At 50.7% G+C, this 12159-nt stretch overlaps 1 protein-coding gene across 1 annotated transcript; it reads right to left on the bottom strand.

The window, feature by feature from the left end:
- Positions 1 to 2447: 2447 nt before the first annotated feature.
- LOC117875868 (blue-sensitive opsin) lies at positions 2448 to 11229 on the bottom strand. The gene is made up of 5 exons (XM_034767392.1): positions 10869 to 11229; positions 7682 to 7850; positions 4275 to 4440; positions 3251 to 3490; positions 2448 to 2579 (listed from the first exon to the last, which is right to left on the bottom strand). Exons 1-5 carry the CDS (start codon positions 11227 to 11229, stop codon positions 2448 to 2450), a joined length of 1068 nt encoding a protein of 355 aa, XP_034623283.1.
- Positions 11230 to 12159: the final 930 nt, after the last annotated feature.

The raw sequence follows: 12159 nt of genomic DNA, 5'->3' as shown, positions 1-12159 counted from the left end.
GGGCCGCGCGAGTGAAAGAGTGCTCCTCTCCTTGGAGGGGGGCGATAGGGTCGAGAAATGTAACAATTTCCAAGACATGAGCAAATATTTACAGGTGCCAAGACAAAAAAATATATCTCCAGTGTTGTCTCCAGGAGAGCTGGGAGCAGCAAAGCCCCCCTCACAGCTCCATTTGTTATATTGATTTATAAAGACTATGTATATCGATTATCACAAGCCGTGCGTCTGCCAAGGATGCACAGCTCCGACTTTCGCTTGTGCTGGCAAGGGGTCGCAGAGACTGCTCCAGCCATGGATTTTGACGCTCTGTGTTCTGCAACGTTATGGAACGATGCCTCCGAAACACTCCCGTGAGCTAGAGTAAATGCCACACAAATGTGGAGTCCATTCCAGGGGGGGGGGGGGGGGGGGGGAATCCAGTCTGGGATTTCTGTGCCCGCCTGGAATGGATCCAGCTGGGGGATGCGCAAGTAGTTAGAGCTTCTAATGGGATTTGGTGGTCAGAATGGCTTGTTAGAATGGGATGCCTTTGAATAGCCATGAAAGGTAGCTAAGCCGGGTGTGAATTTAAAGGCAGTGGTCACCAACTGCTGTTCACTGACTCATTGTAAACACAACTGAAAATGCTGATCTCTAAACTAAACCCTGATGCCAGTGAACAGCAAAATCCCCACTGGTCTGAATGGGACTGGGATTTGTCCCCCCATGTCTCCAAGCTTGTGGAGAGCGTAACGTGGATTAAATCTACAGCTGGGCAAGGGTTTCCCAGTACTTTATCTTGAGGCACTGGGAAAAACCCTGCTCTACTTGAGTCTGGAGCTGGCTTAATCCCATTGCATTGCATCAGCTCTGCTCTGCCTAGAAATGGTGCAGAGGGAGGTGTGCTGCCCTGCATGCAACCTCTCCAGTCCTCCTGCAACAGCCTGAGGTGCAGCCAGGCAAAGAAACAAGGTAGCTTCCCTCCCGGCCCCTCTGTGAGTGAGAGGATGGGGAAGATAGTAAGGAACAGAGAGGGAATTACAGACCACAGAAACCTGCTGTTGTGTTCCATTGCAGCTTCCGACCAAGGAAAGAGCATAATGCCAGTAACCATGAGCTCTGGGGAGAATGCAAGGGATGGATGGATGTCTTCCCGTCCTGCATCCACTCACGCACACGCTTTCAGACCCGCATGCATGCAAGTGCTTATACCTGTGCATGCATGTATTCGTAGACTTTTGTATACGCACGCAATGTTGGTATGTGCTCACATGTACTCGTGTGGCTACATACACCCAGTGCGCAAGCGCTTTAGGGAGGGGGTTTAAAGCTAAACCAGCGTTTGCGCTCCCCATGCTCTTCCTACTGGGCTGTCTTCCAGGATCTTCATTATTGCTGAGCTGGACTTTCCCTCTTGCACGGAATCATTTGCCGTGGTGCCTGATGGTAAATACACCAAAAAATCCTGCAATTCTCTGACCATTGAGAGCTATCACCTCTCTGCTAGCAAGTTATACAGCTGGCACAACTGTAGGAGAGCGTGGTACCCACAGCTGCTCCCACCAGCATTGATCCTGAATTATCACGGTCCGCTCTGAGAATGAGAATGGGAGCCAGGAACTCCTGACGTCTAATCCCAGCTCTGCCACTGACTCCTTCTGTGGCCTTAGTCACATCACTTCACCTCTCCATCTTGCCATCTCTGCAATGGGTATAGTGATGCACAACCCAAATGGGGTGTTGTTTTAGAAATGGAGCCACAGCAGCAGCCATTGAGGACTGAAGCAGAGCTAAGAAATGATGCTGCCGACTTGTTCTAGTTCTAAAAACACCCATCAAGCACCAGGGTGCTGGACAACTTCCCCTCCGTTGTTGTATGTTACCACTAGGGCTATTTCACTTCATGTGACACAAGCTGCATCACAGAGTGTGACCCATGGGCAGCACAGCTCAAGGGGTTACCTTCTGGGGCCACTCTCTCACCAAAACTCTTCAGCCCCTGCCAACCTAAATCACGCTTTATTTCCTTAAATCTATGTGCACAAGGGGGCGGGAGGTCATGAACAAGTGAGCACAAAGGTCTGCACAAGTTGGTACTGGCTTTGCGTGAGTGTGTGCAGTAGGGCGTGCAAGGGTTTGCGTGAGAGGGCTTAGAATTCATTAGTTGATATTTGCACGGGTGGCTGCTTGCACAAGTGGTTTGCATATGCACAAGTGAGCCTTTGCATAAGTGGGTTCCGTATGTGCACAGCTGTTTGCAGGGAGGGGCCACATTCAGTATCGACACCGCTATTTTCACAGGGGAGGACTCTCCTGTGCACACCTGAGCAGGTGTGATATGTGATGACGGAGTACAAGGGAGTAATCGCATGAGACAAGTTCGTGGACCAGAGGGTACGTGGGTGCATCACTTTCTACTTCTTGATCCCAGAGCGTGGCAGGTCCCCCAAGTTCAAACTGTCCATGGTCTATGCTGGTGACACTTGACTGGAGGAGACGGAGGATACCTCAGTCTTGCTCTGGGATACGGTTGAGGAGACATCATCATCCCCAAAGGGGTTCTTGCCGCAGCAGATTGTGGTGATCATGCAGTTACGGAACTGAAGAGAGAGAGAAAGCAGTGGCACCTTTGCACAGCACATACATCCACGATGGCCAGTGGAGCCGTCCTTCTGATCACCAGACAAAGAGCACTTTGCTGGGTTACATATAACACCTCGCCCACTACAGAGATGCTACCATCCCTGTGGCGAAACGTGGCAGCTGTTCCAACTGCACAGACAGTGCTAAACAAATTAAGGCAGAAAGCGACAGGTACCAGATTCAACTGGAATTTGTTCTGGGACTGGAATAGCAGGGAGGGTGCTATTAGGCAGGAGGAAGATGCATCTGCACAGCTGTGGTGAAGCTCACGACTGGAGTAGCAAGAAGACTGCAGATCAGGATCAAGGTGCATTGGCAGCACCAACACGGGACTGGGATAATAGAGGGGCTGTCGGTTGGGATTGAGGTGCGTTGGCAGAGCTGGGAGTGTCCCAGGGAGTGGAGTAGCAGGGGTGCTGCAGGTCAGGATGAAGGTGCATTTGGAAAGCTGAGTAGAGGGAGACGAGGGATGGAATAGCAGGGGGGAAGCTGCAGGTCAGGACTGAGGTGCATTGGCTGGGGACGCAGAACTGTGAGAGCAGGGGTGCTATAGGCCAGGTTCAGGGTGCGCCCTGAGAGTTCTGGGGGAGGCCTAGGACAGGAACAGCTTTGGCTCTGGGAGTCTCACCTGTTTGTTCATGAGGACATAGATGACGGGGTTGTAGAGAGAGGAGCTCTTGGAGAAGAAGGCAGGCACTGACATGAGAGTAGCAGAGAAGTCCGCCCCCTTGTTGGTGAAGATCCAGAACGCCACCAAGGCATAGGGCGTCCAGGCCATGAGAAAGCCCAGAACCATTAGGATCACCATGCGGGTCACCTCCCTCTCCGCCTTCTGGGTGCTCGCCGACTCCTGCTGCTGCGCGGCTGCCTGCGGGAGTAGGAGAGGGCAGTGAGGCAAGGAGCGCATTGCAGTGCTGAGCTGTCTCCCACCAGCAAAACTAGAGAGAACTAGATACCTGACATGGCTGGAGTCAGGGAACAGGGAGTAGGTCTGAACCCCTTTGCTGGGAAAGCTGACCCCTGGGCCGAAGACGTTTCAGTTCATATTGCATTATGCCCAGAAGGGATCAAAACCACTGCACAGAACATGGATGAGATCCAGGGGCAGGGACCCACTCCACTGCTCAGAACCTGGACTAGATCTGGAGCACAGACTAGATTTACACATGGAACGGCTCACACCCAAGACAGCACACACCCAGTCATAAAGTGCAGCCGATAAACTCTCTTACCTGGAGAAAGGAGAGGCTGAAACAGGCACACACCTGCCCCTGCTTTGTGCTTGCAGAGAATCATCCCTGCTTTCGATCCCGCTGTGAGGCCCTGAGCCCCCTCACTGCCCACTGATAAATTATGGGTGTGATGTTTTACATCTCTTGCCTCTTTGCTAAGCCTGGGCCTGTCTCCAGAGGAGATGGGGGCGTGAACAGAGATAACACCGGGGGCGATTCATAGATTCCAAGGCAAGAAGGGACCACTGTGATTGTCTAGTCTGACCTGGCCAAACACATGCGGGCTGGTATTGCCCATCAGATGGTGCTGCTGGTGCTTCAAGGAGCCTGTTCTCCAGCTGAGGACCAACACCTTCTACCTCCCCCCCATGCTCGTTACCTCTCTTCATCAAACCCTGAGCAGCTCGATGCATACTCTACCTCTCGGACTTTGCATATGAGCCGCCCGTAGGAGAAGAAGATGACCACCACCGGGACGACGAAGTGGACCATGAACATGTAGACAACGTAGGATTCGTTGTGGTAGTCGGGGTTGAGGGTGTAGTAATCTGGGCCACAAGAGCACTGCATGCCCTCGGGAATGTATCTGCCGAATGAGAGAGCAAGTGAAGCAGAAGGGTTAGGTCGCGCATTTCACAGGGGCCCCCCATGTGTGACCTTCGGATGGGGCTGGGTTGAAACTGGTGAGGTGACCTAGAGTCTCTGTGTCTGCAGCAAGATGTCTTGCCCATGGGCTGGAGAGCCTGCGGCTAAGCCAGCCCTTGTTTACAAGATGAGCCCCACAGGAGAGCAACCAGGTGATTCCAGTATAAAAGGCAGCAGGCACCTGCAGGCAGGGTGTGTTTGAGAGAGTAGCTGAGACTGCCAGAGGCAGGAGGAAGCCTGGCAGTAACCCGGGGAAGCCCAGAGCACAGGAGGTTGTGTGGTGCTGGAGCTGGTGGAAGAAGCCATGCAGAGAGCACGCCTGGCTCTACAGAGCCCGAGCCAGGTAAAGCCTGTGAGTGGGTGTTGAAGAAGGGAAGGTGGGGAACTTTGTGTGCGTTTGGACTTTTGAGTTCTGGTTTTGGACAAACTCCGTTGCCAGCCTGAGGAGAACCGGGGAAGAGTGAATTCAAAGGTTCACTGGAGCCTGATTGAGTTCTTAGAGGGGCTTGGATGAAGGGGAAGTAGAGGCAGAACAGTCACAGAGGCAAACCTCGCCACGATGGGGCGCTGGGCAGGCAGTGAGCAGCCGCGGGGCTGCATTAGCAGCTCCCTGAGCCTCTGAGAATGACAGCACCAGCCAAAGCCAATGGCGCTGTGGCCAGGCATTGCGTGTGCTCCTTCCAAATTTCTCGGCCCATGCCCTTCAGTCCTGACCTGCAGCCCCCACCCTCTGCTATGCCAATCCTGATCTCCCCACGCCCAGCTCTGCCAAGGCACCCCCGCTGGCCTATCATGTGAGGCAGAGGTGCATGCTTCCACATGGGGCTCTGCTGAGCCTGCTGCACTCCTTCCCTGGGTGATGGAAGCCGCGGCGAAGTGCCGTGCCCCAGTGCCAGGCAGCCCGGGAGAGGATCACGCAGGGGCAGTGATTGATTCAGGAGAAGGCAGCGTGTTTGCCGTTTGCTCTGCGCTGACTCATTGCACTTGGACATGTAGACATCAGTTGGTTGTGACAGACGCTCCCTCCCATGGAGAGCAGGCTGTTTATTCCTGTCCCTACACGGCTGAGCATTTGGTTGCCAGGTGCCACCTGCTCTTTCTCCTGAGGAGCAGAGATGACAGGGAACTTACTATGGCTCAATGCAGGTATGAGCTCTGAGGTGTCCTGAATTCCCTGCTGCTGAGGGGTTGTGTCCCTGACCATCTTGGCTAATAGCCATTGATGGACCTATCGTTAGCACCTGCTTAAATTTTTGCCTGTAGAATAAGATTCTTTCCATAGGCTTTTCAGAGCGTCCTATAGAATTCAAAAGAGGATTCTTTCCCTGCTGTAAAATTCTATAGGAAGGATTTTGGTTTTATTAGACCTATAGGATGGATCTCGTCCTTTATGAACTCCCATAGGACTTCAGAGTAATATCGGTTGTGGGTCGAGCTTGGGTTGTGGGCGGAGCTAAATGGACCCCTGTTACATTTCTGCAGCATCCTATTGGTTTCATCCCTAGTCAGTTCTTTAGTGCTTTTCTGTAAAGAGAGAGATTTGCGGTGGGGGGGACGTGTCCCAAACTAAAAACCCCTCTGATATTTCTTAGTTTATCAGATTTGGGGTTTCTATGACTCAAAAGCAGCTTTGTTACTTTAATAGCTAATGTCCTGATCCCTGCAGAGTCACGTAAGTAAATTGACTTCAATGGGTTTGCTGCCAGGAGTAAATGTAAGTCTTTTTCAGGACCAGGTCCCAAATTTGTGCAGCAGGAGGGCTGTGGCGAGGACAGTGCCTTACCTGTGCTGGAGGGGAAACGACAAGTGAATTCATGTGAAAGGCGCCAGATTGACAGCCCTCCTTAATGCTCAAGTCCTGTGTCTATCCGCAGAGCCTATACAACAGAGGCGTCCCATACTGTGCTTCAGTCCTGACCGCCCAGCTCCTGGCCAACATGATATTCGGGCTCAACTTGAAACGATAGGGTCCACGCCACGTGTCCTCTTAATCTTAATTCGTTGGCTTAACTGGGATTTACTGTCATATCTAAGGATTAGCACTGGGAGCTGCCGTTGCAGGATTGAGCCCCTAACTCTTCACTCCGAATTCTGCTCTAGCTAGGTTAGTCTGCAATGACTGCTGGAATGGGGACAACCGTGTGCACAGCTGGCTCCCCAGAGGAGAATACAGCTGTTCGACTGAGCACAGCTGGTGGCCTATGGCATTAGACAATTGCATTACAAGCAGACCGTGCTTCCTCCGAGCTCACAAGCAAGTACAGAGAGTCTCGTCTCTCTTTGCTTAGTGGCCTGGGCAGCTTTGTCCCTTCCCCTCTGCGGTAGCGAGCAAAGAGCATGTAGGTCTGTATTTGCCCTTGCCACGGTTAGTTCTCTCTTCCTATGGCTGGGCTGATGCACAGAGCTTTTGGGACAGGAACAGCAGGGGAAGGCGTTGCAGGTCGGGATTGTGGTGTCCCAGCAGAACTCTGTGTGGGACTCAGAACTGGAATAGCAGGCGGTGATGTTGGGCCAGAATGAAATGCATTGACAGAGCTGGGGTGAAACCTGGACTATCAGGAGATGCTGAAGGTCAGGACTGAGGTGACGCATTAGCAGCGCTGTGTGTGGGGAGTCTAGACAGGAATAGCAGAGGGGGCTGTAAGGTAGGATAGAGGTGCTTTGGCAGAGCTGTGTGAGGAAGCTTGTAATGCCCAGATGTGGGAAGTTACATTTTCAGGAGGATCCCAAAGCTCAGAGTCTGATTCTCCTCTCATTAGCACTGGCATAAATCAGGAGTAAGTCCATTTAAGACAGTGGCATTATCCCAGTATAAACCCAAGGTACACAGATCAGGTTCAGATCCATAATTGCTTTTCCTCCCTTGGTATCCTGCTATTAATTGATTTATCTTGTTAGACTGACCTCACACTTGGTAAAGCAACCCCCATCCTTTCATGTATTTATATCTGCTCCTGTATTTTTCACTTCATGCATCTAATGAAGTGAGCTGTAGCCCACGAAAGCTTAGGCCCAAATAAATTTGTTAGTCTCTAAGGTGCCACAAGGACTCCTCATTATAATTGCTTCTGTGCTTCAAGGGCTCACGCATAGGGGGGCACCTGGGTATTTGGGAGTCAAGTATTTAGACAGCGGTCTTTGTCCAGATGGTGTCAATACTGTCTGTGTTTCATATTACTCACCTGGACCAGCCAAATAGGGGTGGAGCAGCGCAGGAAAAGGCCATTGCCCAGGTAAAACTGATGCCCATCAAGGCATGGGTGGCAGAGAAGCGGAAGTTGCCCATGGGCTTACACACCACGATATAACGCTCTATGGCCAGGACGACCAGCGACCACAGGGCAACCTGACCTGGGGGAGAAAGAGACAGACAGAGCAATCTAACATGAGTGAGCTGTTAAAGGACTTGGGACAAGAACTTGTCTAAACTTGCTCTTATCTGAACCGAGGGGAAGCATAGTCTGGTGGGTACAGTACAGGACCAGGAGTTGGGTCACGGGGCTGAATTGGGTCACGGGGCTGAGTTTGAACCGGTACCCTGCAGCATCCCCATCTCACCTTTCCTTGAGCAGAGTCTGCCTTTACTCTGCCTAAGAGTCTGGCCCCAAAATGGCCATATAAAGCACCCAAGGGCCAATATGAGTTTCTAAATGTCTTGTTTAGGGCCCTGGTCATTTGTCATCCCCTAAAGTCAATGAGTCAAGTCTCAACCTGGTGTAAGGAAGCGCGGCTCAAGGCGTGAACCCTCGCTTGCACCATGTCCGAACCTGTCCTGATGGTTCTAAGAGTCTAAATGGGTATTTGATATGTGTCCCCGCTGCAGGAGAATGAGCCCGGGCAGGTGCTGGTGTGTTTATTTATCAAAGGATAATCAAACCTTAGGGGATTATGAGCCTTTAGCCTGTGCCATAAGCCTGTTAATGCCCCCAGCATGTGCTCATCCGCTGATAGCTACACCCTCTGCTCAGCTTTCATGAAGAATGGTAACTCTTGCTGCTTCCCTTTAGTATAAATTTTCTTCTTCCTTTCCCCCCACAGTTGGGACCCTCCTTGTTCTCGCTGGGCAGAAATGGAAAGCCTGGATAAGACGGAGGGCCTGAAAAAGTGTGAAAGGTTAGAAGCTGTTGTCAGGCACAGAGATGGGGCCTTTTCACTGAAGGAATTAGTGATGACACTAAGTGGTCCTTCTTCTGCTCCCTAATATAGACCCGGCCCCATTTCCAATCCCTGGCATAGACTGGATTCATTGAGCCTCTTTTCCTGGTGGCAGGAATATCCCCATTGCCTCAAATGTATTCAGGAGTGAAAATTACCCAGTGAATTTTTAACCTTTTTTTTTTTTTTAAACTCCTAGCATTGATTGCAAACTGTTCCCTTCAAGAATTTGCTCTCTGAGCTGTGTTCGGTTGGCCGGATAAGTGACCAGGTATCATCTCTCTTTGCTGGTCGGATGAGCGCAGAGATGTAAAATTAATTCATGCTGCTTGGAAATGGACTTTTTTCTGCAAGCAGTTGTGCCACTGAGATTCGATTGCAACCCTGCCTGCAGGAGTGAAAGATCAAAAAGCCACGAACATGGTCAGATCAGCTGGGTTTGAAAACGCTGCCGGATAGTCATTGGAAAATTTCTGCACTACTTGCACAGCTCTGCTCAAAAATATAGACTGAACCCTGGTTCCACTCCTTGAGACTGACCATGTCATTTTTCCTCTTCTTGAGAACAACCACATCTTCCTTCAGCTCCCTGATACACACTTAACCCTCACTCTGCTCCCAGATTTAGACCTTTCCTCCTCTTTCATAAGCACCAAACTCCTCTTCTCTAGCCCAGAGGAGACTCCTTTTCCCTTCCCAAATACAGATGGGGTCATTCTATCCTTCGCTGATACTGATCGGATCTTCCTTCTCCTCCCAAATACTGACCTGCCCCTTCTCTTGTATAAAAAACCTGCCCTTGCTCCAAACTGCAGCATCCTGCTGTAAGATGCATTGTTTTGGACCATTGGTTTTATGTAACAGTGATAGCATCTTCCACTGGGAACCTGGGACAATTTTATATGCTCCTGGAGTCTTACTGTTTCACCAAACATTTTTTGTATTTCCCATGACAGCCCTGGTTATCGATGTCTTCCATTTCTCCATGGAACTGGAACAACGTGGGGTAAGTTTCCCAGGCGCTGTTCCCCATTCTAAAAGAACCACCCTAAGGGAATTTCAGTCTCTTGGACCTTTTTAGTCCTTGACCCTTCTGCTGAGGCTACCGACAAGGGGGCCCAATTAACGTTGGTTGTTATGCTGCCTGCTGGGGGATAAAGACCCACCTATCCACCCATTTGACGCAGATCGCTGACTTGGACGCCGATGTGGTACTAATGTCTGGCCGGGTTTGACATGACTGGCATAGCCCAGGAGGTGAAAGCCTTCATATTAGAGGGCAGTATTCAAACCTGGGCATCTGCATTCAGGTGCTCAGTTCTGTACATGAGTGCTCCCAGCAGCACTGCAGATGCTCAAATGCACATGTTAGCTACCTAAACCAGATAGTTCCAGGTCAGACTGTGGAAGGAAGAGTCATTTTCAGTCAGGCTGCCAATGACTGACCTGCTGGGAGGGACTTCCGCACAATATTCAGCAGGGCTTATTCTAAACGGTGGAGGATCTTGCCAAGACCATGGCAGTTTCCAGATTAATCTCAAGATGTGCTTAACTTTGTGTGGACCCTAGCGATGGGCTCAAACCCAGCCCTTCCCAATTCAAACACCCCTGAACTTTGGGTCCCAGATCCTTAGCTGAACTTTGCAGCTTGGGCTGATTTCTTTTCATTGCCGCTTTTCTGAAACTCCTGACATGGTTGCTGTTGTCACGGGCTTCCAGGACAATTTTTAAAAGTCCCCAATCTATTTTGCGCACAGCTTGTAGCTTATCATTGGGCTGGTTCTCAAGTCACTGTACCATACTGATGTGGTACCTTTGCATTACACTGCTACATCACCCTTCCGGGAGTGGCATAATGTACTGATGCCACATAGGGCATGTCTACACTGCAGTTAGGGGCTGTCATAGCTAGCTCAGGTGCCAGAGCAGTGAAGCCGTGGCAGCACGGGGCTGTACAAACCTGCCCGGAACCCTGGGTAATTACTTGCATGTCTAGCCCGTGCTAAAACATGCAGTGGCTAGCCCACTAGTGCAGCCAAGCATGTTTCAATGGGGAGAAACAGATTGAATGCAAGCCATCTGCCTGGACAGCATACTTCCAACTGGAAATAAACCCAGGGCAAACTAGACCTTCCTTCCTCCAGCCAGGCAAGCGCATGCCTGATTCCCCCTTCCCTGCCCACCCTCAGCTCCCCCCCCCCGCTGAGCTCTTACCTCCCAGTGTGGCAAAGAAGCCCTCCACGGCACAGCCTATGGGCCCGAAGATAAAGTAGCCGTTCCAGGCCGTGTAGAAGGTGACAGTGAAGCCAAAGCAAGCCATGAAGAGATCAGCCACTGCCAGGTTGACCAGGATGTAGTTGAGTGGCTGCCGCAGCTTCTTGTGCTTGAAAGTGACAAGGAGGGTGAGGAGATTGATGGGGAGCCCGGTGAAGATGAGAAAGAAGATATAGCAGCACACGATTCGGTACTTCCAGGGTTCGGCTAGGTAATACTGTGGGTACTCAAAGGGGCTCCGCACCAGCCCTGTTTTATTGGAGAGCGGCACATAGAAATTGATACCTTCTGTCCCGTTCATCCTTCTTTAGTTTAGCAGCTGCTCTTTATTATTTAATTGTTTCTGTCTTTTTTCAGAACCAATTTAATTTTATTGTCAACCTCAATAAAAAAAAATCCCCCCACCCCCAACAGAAATCCTTAAGAGAATGCAGAGCTGGTGTGGTGTCCCTCATCTACATCCCAGGGCTGGCAGCGCCAGGATCCCATGGGGGTTTTTATATCCTTCGCCCACTTCTGCTGGAGTGGAGGAGGGAGTGAGGGTGGGAGGGGAGGATTAGGGTCTAGGCTAAGTTTGTATGACAAGGACAACGGGATTGAGAGGGGTTGATGGTTTAAGCGCCCTCTAAGCAGCTAGTTGGCCCCAAAACCTGCCTTAAGGCGTATTAATTTCCATTAAGTGTTTAATATCTTTGAAGGAATTTGGTTTATTTGGAAGTGAGGTGAGGCAGGAACAGAGCAGTAAATTGGCAGGTGGTAACCAGGAAAGAATGATAGGTAGGTAGAACGGTATAACAGAGACAGGAGTATTGGAGAGGGATTTCTGTACCCACTTGAATTCGACCTAAATGGTAGCCCTTGTGACTGCCCAGTAGCTAAGAAGGTGAACTGGTCAAATTATGCGAGCGGAAGGATGGTTCGGGAGTTAGTGCACTGGCTTCAGACTTGGGAGACCCAGGTTAAATTCCCAGCTCTGCCACCGACACCCCATGTGTCCGTGGCCAAGTCACTTAGTCTCTTTGTGCCTCACTTTCCCATCTGTACAATGGGTTCTGTTCCACAGGGTGGGGTGGGGGGTCTAGTGGCTAGTATAGGGGATGGGGAGTCAGGACTCCTGGGTTCTATTTTTTTACCTGATTCCGGCTTCTGCAATTGTATTTGTTAGTTGCCAATATTCAGCAAATAATTTGGAAAAGCAATTTCTGACTGCTGGGTTGTTTGTAATCTGCTT

This window comes from Trachemys scripta, chromosome 4 (genome assembly GCF_013100865.1).
Source record: "Trachemys scripta elegans isolate TJP31775 chromosome 4, CAS_Tse_1.0, whole genome shotgun sequence".
In the NCBI taxonomy this organism is placed as follows: domain Eukaryota; kingdom Metazoa; phylum Chordata; order Testudines; family Emydidae; genus Trachemys; species Trachemys scripta.
Note: the sequence above shows the minus strand (reverse complement) of the source record. Positions and strands in the feature narration are given on the sequence as shown.

Coding starts and splice junctions, on each gene's coding strand:
- LOC117875868 (XM_034767392.1), bottom strand. CDS start 11,229: ATGAACGGGACAGAAGGTATCAATTTCTATGTGCCGCTCTCCAATAAA. Junction 4,441..7,681: donor CCCCTATTTGGCTGGTCCAG/GTGAGTAATATG, acceptor CTCATTCGGCAG/ATACATTCCCGAGGGCATGC. Junction 2,580..3,250: donor ATGTCCTCATGAACAAACAG/GTGAGACTCCCA, acceptor CTCTCTCTTCAG/TTCCGTAACTGCATGATCAC.